At 38.5% G+C, this 22720-nt stretch overlaps 2 protein-coding genes across 7 annotated transcripts; one reads left to right on the top strand and one right to left on the bottom strand.

Annotated features, from left to right (window-relative positions):
- Nucleotides 1–609: 609 nt before the first annotated feature.
- On the bottom strand, nucleotides 610–1978 carry LOC105395203 (G protein-activated inward rectifier potassium channel 4). Its single transcript, XM_038108807.2, has one exon. The coding sequence runs from the start codon at nucleotides 1961–1963 to the stop codon at nucleotides 806–808; it is 1158 nt and encodes a 385-aa protein (XP_037964735.2). The 5' UTR covers nucleotides 1964–1978; the 3' UTR covers nucleotides 610–805.
- A 3408-nt stretch (nucleotides 1979–5386) lies between these two features.
- On the top strand, nucleotides 5387–22710 carry LOC105384494 (G protein-activated inward rectifier potassium channel 3). 6 transcript variants are annotated; one of them, XM_038108804.2, is made up of 4 exons: nucleotides 5387–5567; nucleotides 10263–10630; nucleotides 16626–17683; nucleotides 20095–21029. In XM_038108804.2, the coding sequence occupies exons 1-4, from the start codon at nucleotides 5559–5561 to the stop codon at nucleotides 20232–20234; spliced, it is 1575 nt and encodes a 524-aa protein (XP_037964732.2). In that variant the 5' UTR covers nucleotides 5387–5558; the 3' UTR covers nucleotides 20235–21029. The 6 variants fall into 6 exon arrangements, with proteins under 6 accessions (XP_037964732.2, XP_037964729.2, XP_037964730.2 ...); XM_038108801.2 differs by lacking the exon at nucleotides 20095–21029 and adding an exon at nucleotides 21337–22710 and having other exon boundaries at nucleotides 5402–5567; XM_038108802.2 differs by lacking the exons at nucleotides 5387–5567; nucleotides 10263–10630; nucleotides 20095–21029 and adding exons at nucleotides 11137–11402; nucleotides 16059–16400; nucleotides 21337–22710.
- Nucleotides 22711–22720: the final 10 nt, after the last annotated feature.

The raw sequence follows: 22720 nt of genomic DNA, 5'->3' as shown, positions 1-22720 counted from the left end.
GATCACAGACTATTTACAACACGTCACTAGACATTTGCGGAAACGGAAATAAATCTATGAAGAACAGGAAGTAGAACCAAAAAGCGCGCAAATCGTGAAACATTTTCTTTGTTCTTTGTATTTTATAGGATTATAAACTTTGAAGAAACCCTGACAAGATCAACCATAGCGTGAAGCGCATTCCAGCCGCAGCAGTGAGACATATAGCCAGATAGCCACTAGCCAGTACTACTAGTGGCTGGCTCAGTAGTGGCAAGCCGTCCAGCAGTGGACCACTACATGCAGACACATTCTAGAGGGCTCTAGTTATGAACATCCGACGAATATTCGCACACAGCGTATGTAGTATGTAGGTTTAGATAATAATTTCTTATCACATAATGTTATTTATCATATAGATATCAGTTGTAAGCTTACTATTAGTATGTTTGAGACAGATAAGTACACTATAAAGTAGAATAGGTAGGTAACGGAAAGTTATGAAGTAGGTACCTACCTAGTTATTTTATAAAATATAAAATAATGAAATTCTATCTGATGTAGGAAAGACTTCAAAATGAAAGTGTTTTTAACTACAGAGGAGCAGTTAAATTTGGCTAAACAACAATATAAAGAAAACGAAAAGATTTTACTAAAAATCAACAGTGACATACAAAACTGTGCTTTGGAAATAATGAAAGTGAAAATGAAGGTAGCAACTTTACAAATACACATGAGGGCTATGAAGACAATGTATCATGACTTAGTGGAACTAAAAAAACTTATAGTGGAATTGAATTTATCGTTAATAAAATTATAAAATACATTAACTGTAGAGTGCTGGTCCATCATGCGCGTATACCAGATTTTTACATGATCCACAGCAACAGATATGTTTGTGTGTTGAATTTTTACTGTAATTATATCTAATGTTGTCCATATAAAACTCGTGTAGCTGGCTGGCTGCACACAGTGGAGTGTTGACTTGAATAGTTTCATCAAATTTTGAATAATCTATTTCATACCCCTGTTTGTCGTGTCTGAACTTTATCATGTTGACGAAGCGGTGGCCCCACAGTATCTCCTTGTTGATGTAACTAGACAGCAACTGCACGGGCTGCCCAGTCGACTCTATCGTGCCCTCTAGAACTACAAGAATCTCCAACTTGGATCTCAACAAATCTTCTGCCGATACAAAATACAAGGGACTGTTCTCATCTATTCTGTGCAAAACTGAAAAAGGGAACATGAAAATGTTGTCATTGCACGCGTCAACCAACAAGTCCAGTTTGAGTTGTCTCCCGTTCAGCTGGTCGCCCTGCCTCGTCTGGTGCCTCAGGAGGTAAGCCTGGAAGTTGACGGATATGATCCTGGACTTCCGAATGTTACCGACCCGAAACATCAGGCAGAGATGGCGGTCCCTTTGATTGATGAGAGCATTCTTCGAGAACATAAGAGTCTGCGCGCGTCCCTTCGGCCTTGTCAGCTTAGCGAACACGATCCCGATGATGAAAGACTGCATGATGGTGCCGACGATGCCCTCCATGCACATGGTGAACATGGCCGAGGGGCACTCCAGGGTCAAGGACCTGGTGCCGTAGCCGATCGTGGTGTGGATCTCGATGCTGAAGAGAAATGTGGAAGTGAACCCGTAGATCTCCCGCACACACGGAGTCCAGTCTGTAGTATTGGATGAGTGCGGTAAGTGGTCGTCTTCGAAGTCTCCATGGTAGAAGAGTATGAGCCACCAGATGCCCGCGAATATCAACCAGGTAGACATGTAAGTGAGGAAGCAGTACACCAGGGTCCATCGCCACCTCGCTTCGATGAAAATGGAGACAATGTCGGGAAACGCATGGTATTTGTGCTGTTTCCACTTTTCAATATTAAACAAACCAGTTTTGGAAACTATCCTGTGTGTTGTTCTTTTACGATTTGATGGAAAGCGTTGTGGTACGCTGCTGAAAATAAGGAATGAGTTCATAGTTAAATCGTTTTATGATAAACAAAAGCATTTAAATACCTACTTACATCGGTACTTAGATCTTTATTTAGGTAAAAAAAGGTAGGACAGGTACAAACACACTTAACACATGCTTAACACTCACCTATGTAATGGAGTATATGTTATGGGGACAGCCTTAGCCACTTCCTGAATGATATCTGCAGTTTTTTTACCGTTCGCTTTGATAAAACTGTTGAAATCATCGTAATAGAATGCCATGTCGGTTACCGGTATGGTTATGTACCTAGTTATATATTTTAAATAAATATTTTAAAATACTAATAGATTACTAGAAAAATCATAAATTTTGCTTAGGGCAAATCATTTGTTGAACACAAATGACATTGCGTAATGGAAGGCAAGATATTTTATTCTTATTTGTCTCTAGGCTATAGTTGTTGCAGTATGTAGGTACATGTATGTTTGTTCAGACACAGTATGGAGATAAAAGATAATTGACAAGATAAATTAAACTGTTTTCGTGTCGTACCTAGGGTAGGTACTGTCGATACCTTAGGCATAATAAGTACCTGTACCTGCACTGCTGCTATAACCTTTTACCATACAATTATCCAGAGTTGTGAGTATATCTAATCTTATTAGATCCTAGTTAATCAATTTCATCTAAATTCATGACCAAAATTGGTTTAGATGACTGTGTTATGAAATACTGAAGTGCACTGAAAGCTCGGCTACTCAATACTAGATGGCGCTATCATAAACCTTTGGCAATTCGTTGAAGACTTAAGGATGATTTTTGCGGCAAGAAAAACACTTAATTATTTTCCGGGAAAATCCTAAAACAGCCTTTTTTTCCTATAAAAACATTTTCTAATTAAAATGTAGAATCAATTTGAACTTTATTGCTATGCAACACGGGGGATGGGGGCGGGAAAAGAAGGCTTGATCGGCCTAAGCCAATCTTAGACGACTATATTAGGTCTAGTTTTAGCTGGCTGATAGTAAGTAAGTACTGCATCTTGAATCTCGCTGAGGCAGTCTGAGCAATATTTGTTTCAAGACAAATAGAAATTGGTTCTCGGGTCCTGAAATTTTGTTTCAGTCAAGCTATTTTGTTCACAAATGTTATAAGTACTTACAACTTTAGCTATTATTCTACACCCTACACATTAGATACTTACAACCAAACTTTATAATACCTATCATTGAAAATGTTCATGGAATTTCCCGTCACCCTTGTCACTTGTCACTAGCCCCTCTCATTGGCACACGCGGCGGCGGCGACGGCGGCGGCGGCGGCGGCGCGTGCGCAGGACGGCGGAAAGCGCAGCGGCCATGACAGTCGGACGAGCAACAGGGAGATTCTACCCACCACCCAAACACAATACCGCCCGTATGCAAATGTAACAAGAGCCAAATTTCAAACAATTGCAGCCGTCAAGACATAATTCGATAATCGGTGTGCTCTTGAACGCACCTGACAGTCGATCTGTCATGCGCCGGCTTCCTTCCACACTCGTGGATTCCGCCTTCGTAGAACAAATCAATCTAAAACCTAAGTCTAATGGGATAAATGCGCTTTATGAGTAATAGGCGATGTGGTGCTACGTTGCACTGATAAGTTTCTTGCATTTTCTTGAAAGGATTTCCTTTTATAATGGAATGTTCTTTCAAGGAACGATAAATATGTAATGAAATAGGTGAGTGAGTACTGGAACATGATTTATTATTAGTAACTCGACATCATGGGTACTTAACTCACTGCGTAAATATGCAGGAAGCTAACACCCTGTATTAACAATATGGGCTTCTCACCCTGCCTGGCTCGCAAAATATGATAGTGTCAAAATTTACATGCACTTTTATATTGGAAAAATTGTATTTTACTCGTTATTGTCCAAAATTTTATTGTACCTACAACGTTTTTTAAATGTATTGATTTCTGTGAGTACCTAATACATTTTAATTTATGTGGACGTATATAAGTACTTGCCGCCAGTCGTAAGTGCAATGTAGCACACACAATGTACCTTAGTACGTATAATGACCAATGTAATGAGCTTAATAACTCAAGACCAGCCAATTTGTTGAACAATAACTTCGGGCGATCGGCACTAATGCGCGCGTACTTCAATAGCCAGAGGGGTCACTCTAGCTTGCAAAAAACGAAGTTTCGGAGTGCGCTGAGCGAACAACGGCTACGGCAATGACTCAGTGCATCGATCACAGGATTCGATACTATTTTCGAATCTACACAAACATATGGAAAAAGAACAGTATCGTCAACTGTCACTGTCAAGATGTAAGGCAAATTTGTCAGTTCCATATATATATACTTGCACCACAACTACCTCACAATCATATAGACTTACTCTCTTCCATCCAAAGGTTGTCTGGTAGAGATTGCTGTAAGCAATAAGGCCGCCTTTTGTTTTTTTTTTGTAATTTTTGTTCTTGGTGCAAATAAAGTGTTTTGTATTGTATTGTATTGTATTGTTCCAAAAGTGACATTTGTTTTTCCATATGTTTGTGTAGATTCGAAAATAGTATCGAATCCTTGATCGCTGCACAGATTGCATGACAGGTCACGTTAATAAGTTATTTATTTCAAGCTAGTGTAACCCTTTGGACCTCTGAAACGAATTAAGAGTCATGAAATAATAGATCTTATTTTGTTGCGGTTAAACACTGATACAGTTTGTGACAATAACAATTATCCTACCTGACGTAATGAAGTATACTTGCGTAAGTAACTGATTTTTTTGTTGTAACGCTGACGAAATTTCTGCATTCCTAAACAAAAAACTGTACCGTTGGGAAAATCCTTGCTGGTAGAGTCAATGGTGTGTATACGGACCTCTATAGATGTAGATGCCCTCCCTATTCTAGGTCTTGTAGAGTAGATAGGATAAGAGTACATAGGAGGACACTAAAGAACCCAAGAGGTCACTAGAGAATCTACTCTACAAGGCCACTAGGTCTTGTAGAGTATATCTAGGAGGAAATATTCCAAACTATGGAAATGCTATTCGACTATAAAGCACACACAGTTTTTATTGTGTGATGGCTGAATAAAATATTGCAACGAATGCAGCATCGTTACAATATTTTAATCGGCCATGACACAGTAAAAACTTAATCTGAAAAATGGAAGGACCATTTACCATTCCGATGCCATAGGAGTTACTCATGTAGAGACCATGAACGTCAGGGGAGGCATATACAGAGGTCCGTATACATACACACCACTCTACCAGCAAGAATTTTCCCAACGGTACAGATGGTCAAGAAAACATGAAGCGGACACATCAAATCTTATCTGACCTGCAAATATGGACAGTTATTCCGCACATGAGACTAGTTAACAAATAATCGCGGTGTACAATTGGCAGAGGTCTGTGCGGCCAGTCCGCGGCTCCGAGGCGGCGCGCGCGCACGCCGAACCAAACCGGAAACAGCCGACGCACGCCCGAGCGTTTGAAAACCGAACGGCTGGAACTTCCGTTGCGTTCGAAAATGGAAATGAGATTGTTCCAAAAGTTGCTGTGGTTTTCTTCTGTTTATTGAAATGCTGCGTTGTAATGTTGGTTCGAAGTATGCGTTGTAGCTGTTTATGAATGAGGTAAGTTACAGTGATTTCTTTTCAGGTAGGGAATTCAATGTTATTTATAAATTTAATTTGCAGAAATGCACTGCATATAACTTATCAACTTATAGAATCACATACGTGTTGAAAACTCATTAACATGCTTGTATTTTTGCCTCACCTTTCCTGAGATATAGCCAGCTCTACCTTAGTCAAATCTCGCCATACATTGTGTAACCGAGACGAAATAAAATGTAACATTTTCAATTGGATTTAAGCACCAACTTAAGTACCTATCTAGTGTTTAGCGACACGTGGTAAGCAGACACAGTAATGACATAATAGTTATTTATCTAAGATCTGTGGTCGGCGCTGCAGTAGGCAGGTAGAGTTACTTTACATGCACCTACGGGTTTACAGGCAGTTTTATTGATTAAGAAGTATCTACTAGGATATGAGTACTGACCTAGTATGCCAAGTTCTAGTTACTTAACTGATGGAATTCAAATGATTGGTCGTTGGCGTTGGCCTTATAACTTTTTTCATGAGATACTTACTTATAAACTAATAGTGAAGCATAAATAGGAAATTGAATAATTACGATTGTAAAATTTAAATAATAAACTTTTTTCAGGGTGGGCTCTTTTCAAAAAAATGACTGTAAAGTTTAGTTTGCCCCCAGATAACATATGTCTTATATATCACTGCTACACTTTAGCATAATACTATCTGGCCGTTAGTGTTATTGCCTTAGCCTTGTCTATGGTCTATTTACTCAGGTTTTCTTGGCTCTATTATGTACATAATATTGAATTCAAGCAAACCTAGAGAATACTGATTAATTGCTGGTACCTTACACTCAGGTGTTACAATTGACAACATCGAGGTATTCAAATCATCATAATATTTATGTACATACCTACCTCAGTTATCTACTTAAGAGCTTTTAGTTTAATTCCTACCTATTTAATCAGTAGTTAGATTTAAAAAAAAAAAAATCGGTAGAAAGTTTTGATTTGTTTATACTTGATAGGACTTTCTATGGAAAAGCTTCTTGAACGCTCTTATATATTTTCCTCTGCCGTATTCCTCGATGGTATCTGTCACACAACGAAGATAATCTTTCCGCGCGATTTCACCGGGAATTAAGTACGGGATAATATTTATTATTCAAGTTCATGCTTCATTTTTGTAGTTAATTTTAGGTAGGTATCTAATCTTTGCACCTTAGTAACTAATTAGAATACAAATATTAGGTCACGCACGCATGGGTTATTGAATAAACGGATATTTTGTTCCTTAACGCTAGAAGTAATAAGGACTACACTCCCCAGACCATCTACCAGCATCTCAAGAAGGTGAAGTGTCATAGAGTTGTGTGAAATTTAATTGGTTGAGTCACAGTGTAGAGTAATTTGTCTTATATGCCGTGTTGTACTTACCTAGCTGCAATGTGAATGCCCTTTAAATGAATTAAAGGCTAGCGTATTTCAGGGATCCGTGTCTATACAAACACAAAAACAAACCCCGTAACAGTGCCTATATACACTGCAACTTAAGACTGAAGGGTTGGCGGCATTATCTCCACATTTGACAGGCGGATTGTAAAGATATCGCACCATGTGAAATATTTAATGCCGATACCTACACCCAAGCAAGAACAAAATTAAGGTAGATTTTATTTTGCTGCCAAATATTGTTTTTTCGCGAATTTCCAAAAGTTGTAGAACTGAAGTTGTCCAGAGTGACCCCTTGAGTCACCCTCTTTAGGCTTTTGCAACGCCCAGTATATTTTTAGTTTTGAAGTTTATTTTCTGCGAAACAAATTTAGTGCTTCGTGCTTAGGTTCTGATGGGGCTAGACTCTAGACCTACAATACCACAGCAGGTGCGTGACCAGCGACGATGCCGTGCGCGCGCGCACATCGACGGCATTTAGCAGCAATCAAATCTGTGCCAGTCGACAATTGTCAAGCGGACCAAGGTCGCATGGACCCGGTGACAGGAGCAGCACCGGCTGCCGAATTTAGACCTTCCGGTTGGCACCCTCTTGGGGACACGGAATCAATGCATGAGCGTTAATACGGCTATTCAAGGAAGAAATGATGAGATTGTGGAAAAAGGCAGACGTGTATAACTCAGTTTCACAGTTCGCGTACGTATTTCGCGTTTTGTTTCACTTGTTTCTACGATGATTTTATATTATGGAGGGATCACTTCATTAAAATAAAACAACAAAACTGTCTATATAAAATAAGGTTATATATGTACCTAGTAGCATATAAATTGTATGCATTTAATATCACCGTACACATTTCATTATTCCAGTCATAAGTGCATTGATTGTAAATAAGTTCGCTTAACACGTGCTCTTGCGAAACTTTGAACTTTGAAAATCTAGTCGGACAGGCTTCGGGTTTTAGAACACAATGATCTCATTATGCTGAACTTAAACAAATATAAATCTATTACTGTATCCTGCGTAGGTTTTACTTATTGGTTAGATATCATATTTCTTTAAATAAAAAATATATATATTATAGAAGTACCTTTAATACAAGTACCTATTATGTATATATACCGTTTAAGTATGCTATGTAGTATGTAGGTACTGATTAAAAGTAGGAATCACTAATACATCCTCATATCTCAGCTCTCCTGGTACCTGCGCTGTGAGTGCGACACTGACCATGGCTGTAATATGCAGTCAGCGGTCACATTGTCTATCAGTACTTTTGTTTTAAATCATGATTTCCTGGTGTCCGCACACACATGATTCATAATGACAAGTCGAGAGGCTGTTCGTTTGTTTAGAATTGAATATTGTGTATGATATTTGGGAGATCTGTGTGATAAAAAATATGGTTTTTAATTTATGGCTGCGTAAAAAATAGTACAAGTTAGCACTAAGTAGTACATTAATTTACTAATAACCACATAATGTACTTAAGTACATAAAAGTAATGTTTTACGGTGACTCCGCTGTGCTGATAGTTTTCAACTGTGATACTACAGATATGTATCGTATATAGCTTATTCTCGAGTTAATAGACGACTTATTCTCGGAATGGTCTTATTGTGCCATTGTGAAATCGGGCCATATAATTGTTATAAAAGGAAGGAATACTTATACTTACTAAACACATGCCATTTTCAAGTTTTCGTATATAAATCTGCCAAATCTTGATTTTAAACTGTAACTTAAATTCCATACCAATGTTCCGGTAAACTTGTTTTCTTAAGTGTGAAATGAACAAAAACGTTTAGCCCGATATTTAAACTTACTTAAGTCCACATTTAAGCTATCACTGTAGCTGCCAATAGTACCCTATTTCATTAATACCCCTCGATATAGTGTTGCCGGTATCTCATTCATAATTAATTACCAAGCGGTGCTAGTAATTGATATTGGCCTTCATGAGAACTGCCGGTTCTACCACTCTGGTCTTAAATACATAAGTATACCTGGAACTGATTAATTAGCGCCTTTTTGACAAATTATTAACCATGTATTAACTTACTTCTAAAATAAAAATACATTTCTATTCACTACAGTTTCTTTTGTTTTACGCACGTTTTACGCCACACTAATTATGTTTTTATGGATATGGAAATATGTAATTCCTGAAACGTGAATTTAGTTCAAACGCAAGAATAGAAGTAGGTATAGGAGGTAAGTACCTATATTTCAAAGCCTTTACGTAGGTCCTCTTTTAAGACAAAGTGTTAGAGATGGCTATATCCCAATCAAATATGCAGTAAGTAGACAACCATCCCACACGCTTTGCAGTCATAAACAACGCTGAAGGAAGCATCATTGTCTATTTAAACTACGAGATAAACTCGAGTCCACATTTGCACATCCGCACCTGTCCACACGTTAACAGTGTGAAGTATGGGACTTATCTTGAGGACAAGGCCAATAAAAAACGGAAAGCGCATATGACGAGGTTTACTTAAAAAAAAACGGTTTATTGTAAAATTGGCGAGCATTAGGTACGTAATGGCAATTGTTGCTATGAAATGTTTGTGAAAATGGTTACGTTTCTAGTTAGTTTAGAAGGAGGACTCCTAACATAGTTTTCAGTTTAGTACATATAGATAAAAATATACAATCGTAGATCTACACTTATTCAGAGATTAATATATTTTTTAAGATATCCATCAAATAAATGTATCATGGAATATTTTTGTATATTTTTTTTCCTGAAATAACTTTGATAAAAAAGCAAAAGTTTTGCTCTACATTAAATACATTACATAGCTTTTGCTACTCGACACTAGATGGCGCTGTAACAAAAATATAACCCGAACACCTCATGAAATAAAATTATAATGATATGATCTTTATTTTATTATAACTCATATTTACTATGTATATAAGCTCAACCAAGATACCCAATTGCCCATATAAGAGCATCACCTTAATAGGATCAATCTGGTTGAATTGTAACAAAATATTATGATGTAGAGCAAAATTCATTTTATGTCAAACGCAACCATATTTAATTGCACCATTCATTAATACTAAGGGTCTGTTCCACAATGTCTGGTTAGTGGCTACCTGACGGATAAAATACATGCTGTCACTTTCTGTTATTATTTTTTAGACAGTGACAGCATGTATTTTATCCGACAGGTAGCGACTAACCAGACATTGTGGAACAGGGGCTAAAGGTAATTAATACTAAACTTACTTAAATAACAACTTACTTTAATTTTTAAATTTCAGATCAACTCTACAAAATGCTCACAACTTCACATCCACTCCAAAACACCGCTCTACCACAATAAAAACCTCCCACCACCACAAATGAAGGGGGAAGGCACTTACGAGATGAAGATTCGCGAGGAGGGGCAGAACGGGGACGCCAAGAATAGACCCCTTTTGTCCTCCGGCAAGATCTTCTACAACCCGGGGGCCGATGAGGAGACTGACGAGACCAGCGCCTTCGAGAGCTCCGTGGTGGAGTCCCCGATGCTGAGCGGCAGCGGGCTGCTCCGGCCGCCTCGGAACCACACGTCGTGCAGTCTGCATAGAGTGCCGACGTATAGCAGCTCGATTGGACAGTTCACGATACATAGGAATGATACTTGCAGGTAATTCTGTGGTTTTAAGGTAGATTGAAGGAAAAAAAGTATTTGTGTGTACTGTCTGTCAGTTTATACAGAAAGTTTCAAAAAAGTGTGACAGTTACAAAAAGGGTACTTATACTAAGCCGAAAGAGGGTGACTCAGGGGGCCATGCTGAACAACTTTTGTTCTACAAGTTTTGACAATTCCCGATAAAAAAACCTTATCCATAGAAACTTTGTTGGTCACGTGACTTATCAATATGAAGAATGTTTGATTTTCTCGAATTAATACCTAAGTATGTCGCGAGTCGCATCGCCGTAGACAAAATAAGGTAGGTTAATTATTTAATTATTTTTGTACGTAGATATGAATATGATTCACCTTTCCCTTGAAGAATTGGTATTATTCAGCTATATTTATTTTAGCGTACACTTTATTTTATCTATAGGCAGTACCTATCTAATCAATAATATACACACAGATAAAATGCAGTACATTAGGTATTTTTAATATAACCTATCCGATAGTTTTGTCTTAAAGTTCTTAAGTTTAGACGTTACGTGTTAGCATAAAATATTTTCATTTAAGTATTTCATTAATAATCTAAACAATTGTACAGATATATTTTTTCATTATTTACGTGTGTGTTAATAGTGTTTTAAGAAACCGTAATCATAATAATGCATCAATAATTAATTAAAAATGTAAGAAAGTGCTATAAATGTGATATTGCCGAGACGTGTGGTGTTATGTGAACGTACCCCATGAAGCTTACCCATCATGAAACTAGAAAGAGGTACGAAACTATCAATAATGAAGTCTACAGTAAAATGGTTTATAAAACAAATAGCATTTTTTTTAACCTACGTCTAAAACAGGTTACATCTCCATATAACAGGGTTTGTTAGACTTTTATGAATTTACTAGCTGTTCTCGCGCCCTTCGCTTCGCCTTAAAAAGTTTTCCCGTTGGAATTCCGGGATAAAAAGTAGCCTATGTTCTTTCCCAGGGTCTAGACCGTATGTATGTATACCAAATTTCATTCAAATCAATACAAAAAAGTAACAGACAGGCAGACAGACAGACAGACAGACACAGTTACTATTAGTTAGCATTAGGATTTTTAGGTACACAAGGTTTTCAGAATGATGTACAGAGTCTCTCCCTTTCGGCGTAGGTACTATTATTACCATCGAAACAACATTCTGTAGATTCTTATGATGAGGTTTCTAGATATTTCTACTTACAAGATACTTATTTAAATACATCGAATTAACAAAAATTCGTTCCTATCAAAACTTTTCAGACTCGTAAAAGTAACATTGTATATTATTCTTGCTGACGGAAGTAATTCTTTGAGAGTGCAGTCTTGAAAGGCAATGTTTTGCGTCTGTCAACCGAGCACTAAGAACCAAGTACCCAGAATGAAGAATTAATTTTAGATTTTGGTTGGAAAAGACTTTTTTGGCGTTTTTGTAAAATAACTACAAAATTGTATGCATTATATTCTTGTTTCTGGGATCTTAAAATAGGCATCACCTAGGTGATTATATAAGTATTTTTTGTCTTTGTAACACTTTTGAAGAGAAGTATTTTAATGTTGACAAGGCAAAACTAGCAATACCATTGCCTTTCAAGAGTAGAGGGGCTGATGGTTCGTAATGAAACTACCGTCTTCTTCTGTCGTGACGTGGATGCTTACTGAAGTATAACAACAATTATTGTAAAAGTATAGAATATTTTGCTGGTTCATCAAAATCTATACAGCATACTTTGAAGGTTCAAACACATTGATGGTGACTGATACAGCTGTAATCTTCACAACTGTAGAGCGAGTGCGGAGCAAACAGTGGGATTATCTTGATTAATCACCTCGTATCTCTGTATAAGTAGTATTGTTGGGTCAGAACCGAATTTCGGCCTCAATAGGAATGTTGGTTACACTTTTCAAAGAACCTTTGTCAGAGATTAATAACTATAGTTGCTATGTAGGTACTTATAGATATATACTGAAAATTGATGTACCTGCTTACTATCTAAGGCACTTAGTAGCTTTAGGATATCGACGCGCTGTTGGTATTCTGGATGCATTAAATATCTTATGTCGTGAAGCAAAAGTGTAGCTTCCTAGACGATACGCGTAAACACGTGGCATTGAGCGTAGGAGAAATGAAGAGTGCATGACGTAGCAGATGGATTATTGATAAACCTGGAAAAAACTGTAACGAACAAACAGTGCGGATTAATGTCTTATGAGCCTGTAAACGTGTTAAGCCATTGACGACACGAGACGGCTAGGACCTTGGAATCCTTGTTTTATAGGTTCTAGTGAAATTTTGTCAGTTGGCTTCCCAAAGGCAGGTCAGCTAAATTTAAATACCAATTCCAACAACCTGATACATAATGTAGGGAATAGCATGTTTTTCATAGTTTGTCTCATAAGTCATAAGTAATTTAAAAAAAATGTATTTCAAATTCATTAAAAAAAATAAACAAACCCTGTATTGGGGACTTGCGCATCTATTTTCGTTAGCTAAGTAATCAAATTTAAATCTGAATACGTTGTTACCAATCATACTGCACTGGATAACTTAAAATTTTCGCATATAATGTTATGAATACAAAGGCTTGAAACCAGCAATGCAGATTACGTGAACCCTGAAATTCACTGAAAATTTAAGCAGTATAGCTATCTCTAAATGTATAATAATAATAGTTTTACATGACCGCCTGATGAGATATATCCACATACTCGTAGTAAGTACATACACAGGTGACGGTGCGATTACTCCGGAGCGGAGGGTGCCCGTGCCCTCTGCCAGGTCACTTGACTCAATCTAGCCGCTGAACAAGTGCCTGACACGCGCTCACTTCAACATGAGTGTGTCATTATTGTGTTACAGACTTAACACTAGGTGCGTATACAGACTAGGGGGCAATAATGGCTTACGTACGCTGCTTTGCTATATGATGCTATTGGCATATACAAAAGTAAAGATTCAGCCCATAAAATAATCCACAGGCCATGGGTCTTTTCCAAGACTGAAGGGTTATAGGTTATACCCATAATAACCAGGATAGGCAGGTGTAGGCTGGTCAATCCGCTAAAGGTAGCACACATACACAACACAACCATTTAACAACAATATAGGTATTCTTGCTGACGGAAGTAATTCTTTGAGAGTGCAGATGGAAAGGTACGAGGGGCAGTACAGATATTATGCTGCTTAACTAATAATACTAATGGGATGATGGCCGTGGTTGGCATACCCTTTGCTAGAAACTTAGTAATTATCCGTACAACCGGAGAAAGCCCCTGCACAAACTATACCCAAATAACACTTTTCATTAGGGATTCCCAGCAAGAATCGAGTGATTTCAACAGCAAATCTTGGATTTATAGCAACAAGGAAATTGTATTGACAGTAAGAATTACTTATGCGATTACAAAATTAGTAGAGATAGTTAATAATATTTGTCAAGCGTAATTAAAATGGATAAATAAGTTTAACATTTAAGATTTACACCATTTGAAATTATCTCGGTGCACTTTACATATTATATTAGTCAATTATTGAATTTTCTTCCTGCTTTCACATTTATATTATGTAATCTTTTAAGGGTTTCTATATACTTACCATATACCTACCAAAGGTATATTCTATTCTATTTTCTATAGAGGTGTAAGTACCTGCACATGGCTCTCTCGAATGGAACCTTTGTGCATATCCCCAAGGTCTAAACTACCTTCCTAAGCTTGGACCATTTCCCACCACGCTGGTCCACTGCGGGTTGGTGGGTTCACATATCTAGATGTGCTAGATCTATATAGATATGCAGGTTTTCCTTGATGGCCTCCACGATGTTTTCCTTCACCGTAAGAGCGATGGTATACTTAAGTTAAAAGAACTCATTGGTACATGTCAGCGCCGGGATGGAACCCGCATCTCTGGCGTGAGAAGCGGGCGCTTACCCGACTGAGCTACCACCGCTCCTCACCGAAGGTATAAAACTGACTGACTTTTCTGACCATACAGGATGACAGCTCTTCCACTGGAAGGAAAACTGGCTAACCAGGGTCCTTGATCCCATTGCAATATGACGTAGGAATATATACCTCCAGCAAGAAGTCTAACTCAATGGACCTAATTAACGCTAAGTCAGTCCAAACACTCCGTGTCACGACTATAAATATTATTTTCTGTGACAGTATCGCCCAAGTAAACAAAATATACTATGCGAGTAGATTTGTCGTGATAACCGAATAAACGATACGGCGCCAAATCGCAAAATAATAAAACATTTATGTGACATCTATTAAATTGGCGTGATTTTATTATTAGATGAGCTTTAAAATTGTCAACATTTACTTAAGTATACTAACAATTATTTAGACGTAGGTACTTTTACAACATTGATTGGAATAGCTAGAATTTGTATTAACGATAACTACTTAGCACTGAAATTTAAAGCGTTTAATAGGTTTCACACATGCACATGTCGATCATGCTTAAAAAAGTAGTCTAGTATAAAAACCTGATCATTTCCCACGAATGCTACATAGTTAAAAGGATCTGAAAAATACCTCTGAAAAGGAATGCCACTGTAATGGAAAACGATCGATCGAGACCAAGCAATTAGTATTTGCCAGGAAATTTAAATTTAGCAAACGAGAACTAACGCAGGTAAATGAGACGACCTGAAATTACGCCATCTTGAAATTGATATAATGGCTGTTCCGTAAAATAAGTTTCTGAATTACAGAGGTGGACAACTTGAAGCTGAAATTAGTGGATACTTTGAGGAATACACTAATGAGTGCTATCAGGGTGGTACTGGTCTACCTAATAGAGAAAGGCGCCTCTGTTCTCTACCTATACATTTAATTATACATTTTCCATTGCAACTGTGAATCTGTGATAAGTTATGATTCTCCATAGTCTATTTATTTTTGGATAGGTTACATTTCGGGCTCCGACCCACGCAGACTTGAAGCGACAGTGTAGTTGTATGATATGTCTCCATCAGTCATTTGAATCATCGAACAAATATTTAAAGTAATGTCTCCTTTTTAGTTTTAATATAGCGCTTTTGTCAGTATTTGTATAGTAGGAAGTATGTACTATCTATAGCATGTGGTCTATTCCTGTCCAGTGCATATCGTCACGTTCCATTGATTAAGAGAACACGTCGGTAATTTGACACAATAGATTACCTAACATAGACCTAACATTGTATGTTACTCTGTTTTACGATCAACCTGTGAGAAAACTCACTGACTGAGCAGACGATGTTATTCAATAAATAAAACAATTGCAAATAAAATTGAACATAAAAGTCTAAGTACATACTGACTCAATCGCCCGTTTGAATCATATAGTTTGAAACACCCTGTATCGTAACTATTCGTAACGACTGAAGGCAGGCACTAACTGAAATTTGTTTTCCTTAGCTGATAATTGTGAGTGAATCTGGCGATACAATTAGCGGCGGGTGCGCGGCGGGTGCGGGCGGCGCGGGGCGGGGCGGGGAGGGCATGACTCGCGCGTCGTGACGGCGACATTACCGGGCGCATGGCTTCAGCAGGCGCGGGGGATGGTGGCGCAGAGAGCGCGCGGAGAGAGCCGCGAGCAGACATGGCGGACCCGGAGTCGCCCGCCAGCCCCACGCAGCAGCTGCTGCCGTCAGACTACTGGCACAAAGTGAAGGTGGTGCCCAACAGCGGCTCCCTGTCGCCCGGCGTCTACTACCCCACCGCCTCCAAGAGGTGCGAGCCTGTGCCGTCCCCCACACTGTAAACTGTCCTTGTCCATTATCTATGTTGTGTGCTTCTCGATTCATACGCTCATTTGTTTCAATGGAAAGTGTCAAGTGCACATTATCGGTATTAACAATAGTGAAGGTCTGCGCAGACGTGTCATATCTGCGATGTGAACGAGACGAATGTCGCACTGCTGCGGGATACATGTGTGATGTATTAGACTCGGTCCGGCGGTAATGAGTGTGTGGTTGGTTGCAGGAGCCGCTCGCACCGGCACGGCGTGACGCGGCGCACGCGGCGGCGCGCCATCCTCAAGAATGGCGAGTGCAACATCCTCAAGTCGCGCATCTCGCAGCGGCGCCTGCGCTTCCTGCAGGACATGTTCACCACGCTGGTGGACGCGCAGTGGCGCTGGACGCTGCTCGTGTTCACGCTCTCCTTCATCCTCTCCTGGCTCGGCTTTGGCCTCATCTGGTGGCTGATCTCCTTCACGCACGGCGACCTGGAGGAGGAGCACCTGCCGCCGCTGCAGGAGGCCAACAACTGGAAGCCCTGCGTCTTCAACATATTCGGCTTCACGTCGTGCTTCCTGTTCAGCATAGAGACGCAGCACACGATCGGCTACGGCGCCCGGACCACCACCGAGGAGTGTCCGGAGGCGATATTCATTATGTGTTTCCAAAGTATTGTGGGGGTGATGATTCAAGCTTTCATGGTGGGCATAGTGTTTGCGAAAATGACGAGGCCGAAGCACAGAACTCAGACGCTCCTGTTCTCGAAGTACGCGGTGATCTGCCAGCGCGACGGCGAGCTGTGCCTCATGTTCCGCGTGGGCGACCTGCGCAAGTCGCACATCATCGGCGCCAGCGTGCGCGCGCAGCTCATCCGCTCGCGCACCACCAAGGAGGGCGAGCAGCTGGCGCACTACCAGACCGAGCTGGAGCTGCACGCCGACGGCTGCGACAGCAACCTGTTCTTCATCTGGCCCATCACGATGGTGCACCGGATCAATGCCGAGAGCCCGTTCTACGGAGTGTCGGCCGCGGACATCCTGCAGGAGCGGTTCGAGATCGTGGTGATCCTGGAGGGCACCATCGAGTCGACGGGGCAGACCACGCAGGCGCGCTCCAGCTACACCACCAGCGAGCTCATGTGGGGGCACCGCTTCGTGTCGCTCGTGTCGTACAACCGCGAGAGGCAGGGCTACGAGGTGGACTACTCCCGGTTCGAGGAGACGGCGCAGGTGGACACGCCGCTCTGCTCCGCCAAGGAGCTGGACGAGTTCTACGGCAGCCAGGCCGACCGCCGCTCGCTAGGTGAGTCCTGCCCGCCCTGTAGCCTGCCTCCTCCTACTGTCTGTAACCACGGCTTACCGCTTCTTTGTGTCTAACTGTCATGTGCGTGTTATCGTGACAATTCGTATCTAATCAGCTCTAATCGAGATAGCACCGAATCTTACCACAATAGATTGTATATTTAGGTCGGTCCGAAGTTATTTATGTTGTTAATATAATAGTAGGATGTGTTCATGACTGCCGCTCTTGATCAAATTAGTGCAATTTCTTTATCTGGGGTCAGTAGACCCTCGCCGCGTCCATATTGCACGCTCAGATAATGTTAGTTTTATTGAATGCTGAGAGTGCGGCACTAATTGTGCTCAGGCTAATAAATATTGACACATGTTTCCTCCAGAAACAAATAAAATATAATTGATATAATTTATGACCTGTCTCTGACTGCGATTGTACATGGTTCAGTCACACTGGCAACGACATTACCAATACTGTAGGAACCATTATTATTAAGTACTTCAGCTCATCTATTTGCATTGCAATCCTTTTACTAATACGTATACCAAAGACTCTATACACATAACACTTCGCATGCAGATATTATATTGTATACTAACTGCAGAACATGGTTTGTTATGCTTAATGTGTAACTTGTAGATTGTGTGACTATACATAATGTATTAAGTAGGCAATATCTATAGTTGAACTATCTTTAGCCTGATGATCTATTGTAGATTACCTGTAAAAAAACTAATGACATACTCAGGTACTTTTACTGCTCCAATCTTTTCTATGAGCATTAATGATCTATTTTATATAGATCCTTGAAGGAAAATGCTAATTGAAGGTGTGAAGAACAAATGCACTTACATCAAGTAACTACCGAGCACATAATAACCAACAGTGTGATACAGTGATGATATTTTCAGTAATTTTTCTTCATTTTCAGACAGGGCCAATGAACCTAATACTAATTAAGATGATTTAAAATAAAAATGATTTTTACGTACCCTCTCCTCTAGAATAAAATAAATATTTAGAAAGGCACCCCTTGACACACAAAGCTTATTGTCCATACAATAATTGATACCAAAGTCAAAGTGCAGGATGTGCCATTTTTTCAATTTATTCAAATTATGGACTCGCCTTTTCAATCCCCTCCTTGGCAATGAAATGGCAGCGAACACCGGAAATGCTACTCTAATGATGAGATTTCAAATAAGTCTTCACTATGTCTTCAGTATAACTAAGCACAAACATATTTTCTGCAGCAAAACATTCCATATTTCAGTATTGAATCATTCCAATTGGTTTGCTTTTGAAGTTAATGTCAGTGTAGTGTTTTCAGAGCGCTTCCTTTTCAGTTTTTAATTACCTTTAAATGTGAACGCACTCGTTTTAGTTAATTACTCGAAGCACCTTGAGATGGAGACTGATCGAGTCTGCTACCTCATGTTTAGGGTGAAAATGCTCATAAATTGTTGGTTATCATTATGTTTTCCCTCTTAATAAATAATGACACAAGATATTGCTCTACCCCCAAGGACTACTTATTTGTATAGCAAATCCTAACTAATATTATAAATGCGAAAGTAACTGTGTCTGTCTGTCTGTCTGTCTGTTACTCTTTCACGCCAAAACTACTGAACGGATTTGACTAAAATTTGGTATACATACGGTCTAGCTAGACCCTGGGAAAGAACATAGGCTACTTTTTATCCCGGAATTCCCACGGGAAAACTTTTTAAGGCGAAGCGAAGCGCGCGGGAACAGCTAGTCTGCTATATTTGTTTCAAAGTTGCATAAATTGGAGAACGTTCAGAGTTATTTGTCATGTTTAGAATTTAAATATTATGTATTTTACTAAAGAGGCTTGGAAATATTGATAGGTAAGACTGTTTTATTGTGAAACATTAATGCTCAAAATGTCTAGTTAGATATTGTGATGAAGATTGATAACTCTCCTGCTCTTTCTTATCGTTAAAACAACATGATCGACCTCTCCTAGTCTCCACAACTACACATTTCTATAGCCATACCTATACCTAATAATACATACACTACATAATACTAATACTAACACAAAGCAACTTGGTCACAATTTTGTTCAGTTATGAGCTAGACTAATAAAATTAAATGTATAGAATATAGATCTATGCTGTTAGCCTGTTAGCAGTCATGTGAACATAGGCATGTCATATTTTCTTCTAACATCTACTTCTACTATCTATCTTTCTATCATACTACTACCTGAAGGCCTAGCACAGCCGATAATGACCTCACACTATCACACGCATCTGAAGTACCTAGAATTAAAATTGATATATAGTCCTGTAAAAGCATGTAGAAATTATAAATGTAAGTACAATGTGCTGTAGTGCCTCTGTATGTGATGTGTATTGGTATTGTATGTATGTATGTGTTGTGTCGTCCAGAGGTCGGCGAGCCGCTGATGCTGAAGATGCCCAGCCCCGGGGACCCCCCGCCCCCGCAGCCCCCGCTGTCGCCGCAGACCCCGCAGACCCCGCCGCCGATCGCTGAACAAAATGACGGCGACTTCACTGTCACCTTATAACGATAATTTAACCATAGATACTAAATACGAAAGTTTTATTGAGCATGCCAATTAAGGCTTTTAAATTTTTAATGGTTCAGTTAATTTTTCCGTCGCTTTACTGCAAAATGTAATTTGTCTATATCTAGTCCTTTGTTTTATGCTATGCCTTTTTTAAACTTCTAAATTCTAATTTAGAATCCATAATGATAATGAGAATATGTTTTTTTTATTATAATGAGTGTATGCAATAATACTCAAAAGTAATAACAATTTGTAAAAAAACTGCTTTTAAACCACGATATTAATTATTAAACCAATCCAGAGTGATTGTTTGGCATTAGGTATGCTTTGTAAACCTAAGTAAACGATATACCTAAGTAGAGCCATTGACTAGTCAAAGACCCAGATTGAGGTACAACGTTTTGAATCTCAAGTAATTGATTAATTATTTATTTAATTTATGCTTTAATTAAATTAAAACTCATAATCCTTACTTCAAATACATTCCAAGAAAAAATATCCACATTTTTATACCATGTATTCGATTAAAATTATTTAATTTTAAAGGAAATTGTGATAATATTTTTGTAATCATAGGTAATAGAAAATTCACAAATTGATAAAGTACCTAGATTAAGAAAATACGTAATCATTTAAGTTTTGATGAACGGAAAGCATTTTTGTGTTTATATTTAGGATGAAAATAAGCTTAGGTACACTCTTCTAGATAGGTAACCTAATAATACTTTTTAAGATTTATATGTTCCACTTTGTTCTTTGTGTAAATATTGAATGAATATTTTATGTCTGTTTTATTTGTTTTTTATTTGGTCCGTGCTCAGTTGATTAATTTGTTTTATTTATGTGGTGTTTTGGTTTTTGTGTGTTTGTTTTAATGGTGTCGTCTCGCTTTTGCTGGTCAAGGTAATTATTAAATTTTTATTGCTTCTTATTTCAAACTAATTACCTATATACAAATAACTACGTATAATTCGTTTACTTTTCAATCAAATGAAAATAAAATCTCGAACCTAATGTAAACATCAGGCGACAATAATAAGTTCTTAACTAACTATTTAATAGAAGGTATCAAAATGAGTTTATAAAAAATCTCTTCCAGGTTTCCCTGACCCAGTGTCGCCGCTCCCTGAAGACCTCCTGAGACGGTCCATGAACAGCCAGCAGCTGCAACCCCCATCGCCGCTGGCAAACATTAACATAGGCATATCGGATCGACTGGTGGCGGACGCCATTAGGCGCGCCAGTCTCACACACAGGCCGTCCATAGTTAAATACCCTTCGGACTTCTTCAACAGTCACGAGAATGAATCTTCATCGAGCGAGGAAGAAGTGAAAGAACGTAAAAAGTAAAAGAAATATTATGTTGATATTTTTACTGAACAGCGCCATCTATTGATGAGTAGTGGTACTAAAAATGTAGAGCATGTTTTAAAACAAACAGCGCCATCTGTTTTCGAGTAGTAGTACTATAAATGTAGAGCAAACGAGAGAAAATTTATTATAATTATGGTGCTATAATAGTGTGATATTTATAATTATGTATGATACATTGGACTTACTTATATTTACTGTTAATTAGTTACTTTAGTTAATAGATATTTTATTAATATTAAGGACATCCGAGGAAGTGTGTGCCTGCTGTCGCTGTCTTGTAATAATACCTATGTGTGCGAGAACAAATTTCACAGCAACACCTAGGAGTGTTACAATTAAATATACTCTTAAGAAAAGTAAAACACTGGTGAAAATTTTATAAATATTTTTATTACAAAGGTATTATTTTGCTACATCAGAGACATACGAAGCTCTACAGTTTCGCTGATCACATAGAGTCGGCGCCCGCGCCGTACGGGCATCCAGCATCAACACATTCACTACATTAAGTACAAAAATATACAATTACCACATAATTTACTAAGCGTCACATTGTCATGGGAAGAGAAGATTTTTTTATCGAATCGATATTTATGGAACTTATATTTTTTTACTATAAGAATAGACTATAATTCAAGTTTCAAGAATAGACTATATTCTATAGTTGATAAGCATTCTCTCATTGTTATGAATGCAAAAGGGATACTTCTTAAGCTTTTCAGTTTCCAAATTGCGAATTCCAAAGGCGAGTAATAATAATTTTAGATTTCTGTGTCACACAATTTAGTTGTCACAAAGTGCATTAAAATAAGTAACAGCCAAATAATATAGGTCAGTATTTCAAACATACCTACAGTATTGTATACTTATCTGAAAAAAGTTTAGTGGTAGGTAAATATTCCCTACATTTATTGTAAATTTTATTAAAGAGTGCCTAAGTATGTATAACTAAGCTATACTACCTAATACTTCGTTTTTAATTTAGAGTCTTACATTTACTTACAAAATGGCGTATGTTTATTTGTTTACGTTATACACAAAAATACATATGAAAGCATTCCTCCTTTGGATATTACAAGATATTATTCATACAACATACCATACAAAAA

Source organism: Plutella xylostella, chromosome 17 (genome assembly GCF_932276165.1).
Source record: "Plutella xylostella chromosome 17, ilPluXylo3.1, whole genome shotgun sequence".
In the NCBI taxonomy this organism is placed as follows: Eukaryota; Metazoa; Arthropoda; class Insecta; order Lepidoptera; family Plutellidae; genus Plutella; species Plutella xylostella.
This window is presented reverse-complemented; position numbering and strand designations above follow the sequence as displayed.

Bases quoted from the DNA above. Each gene is read 5' to 3' on its own strand.
- LOC105395203 (XM_038108807.2), bottom strand. From the start codon at position 1,963: ATGAACTCATTCCTTATTTTCAGCAGCGTACCACAACGCTTTCCATCA.
- LOC105384494 (XM_038108801.2), top strand. The intron at 10,631-16,625 runs GTAATTCTGTGG...GGTTGGTTGCAG, and splicing joins CATAGGAATGATACTTGCAG to GAGCCGCTCGCACCGGCACG. The intron at 17,684-21,336 runs GTGAGTCCTGCC...AATCTCTTCCAG, and splicing joins GGCCGACCGCCGCTCGCTAG to GTTTCCCTGACCCAGTGTCG.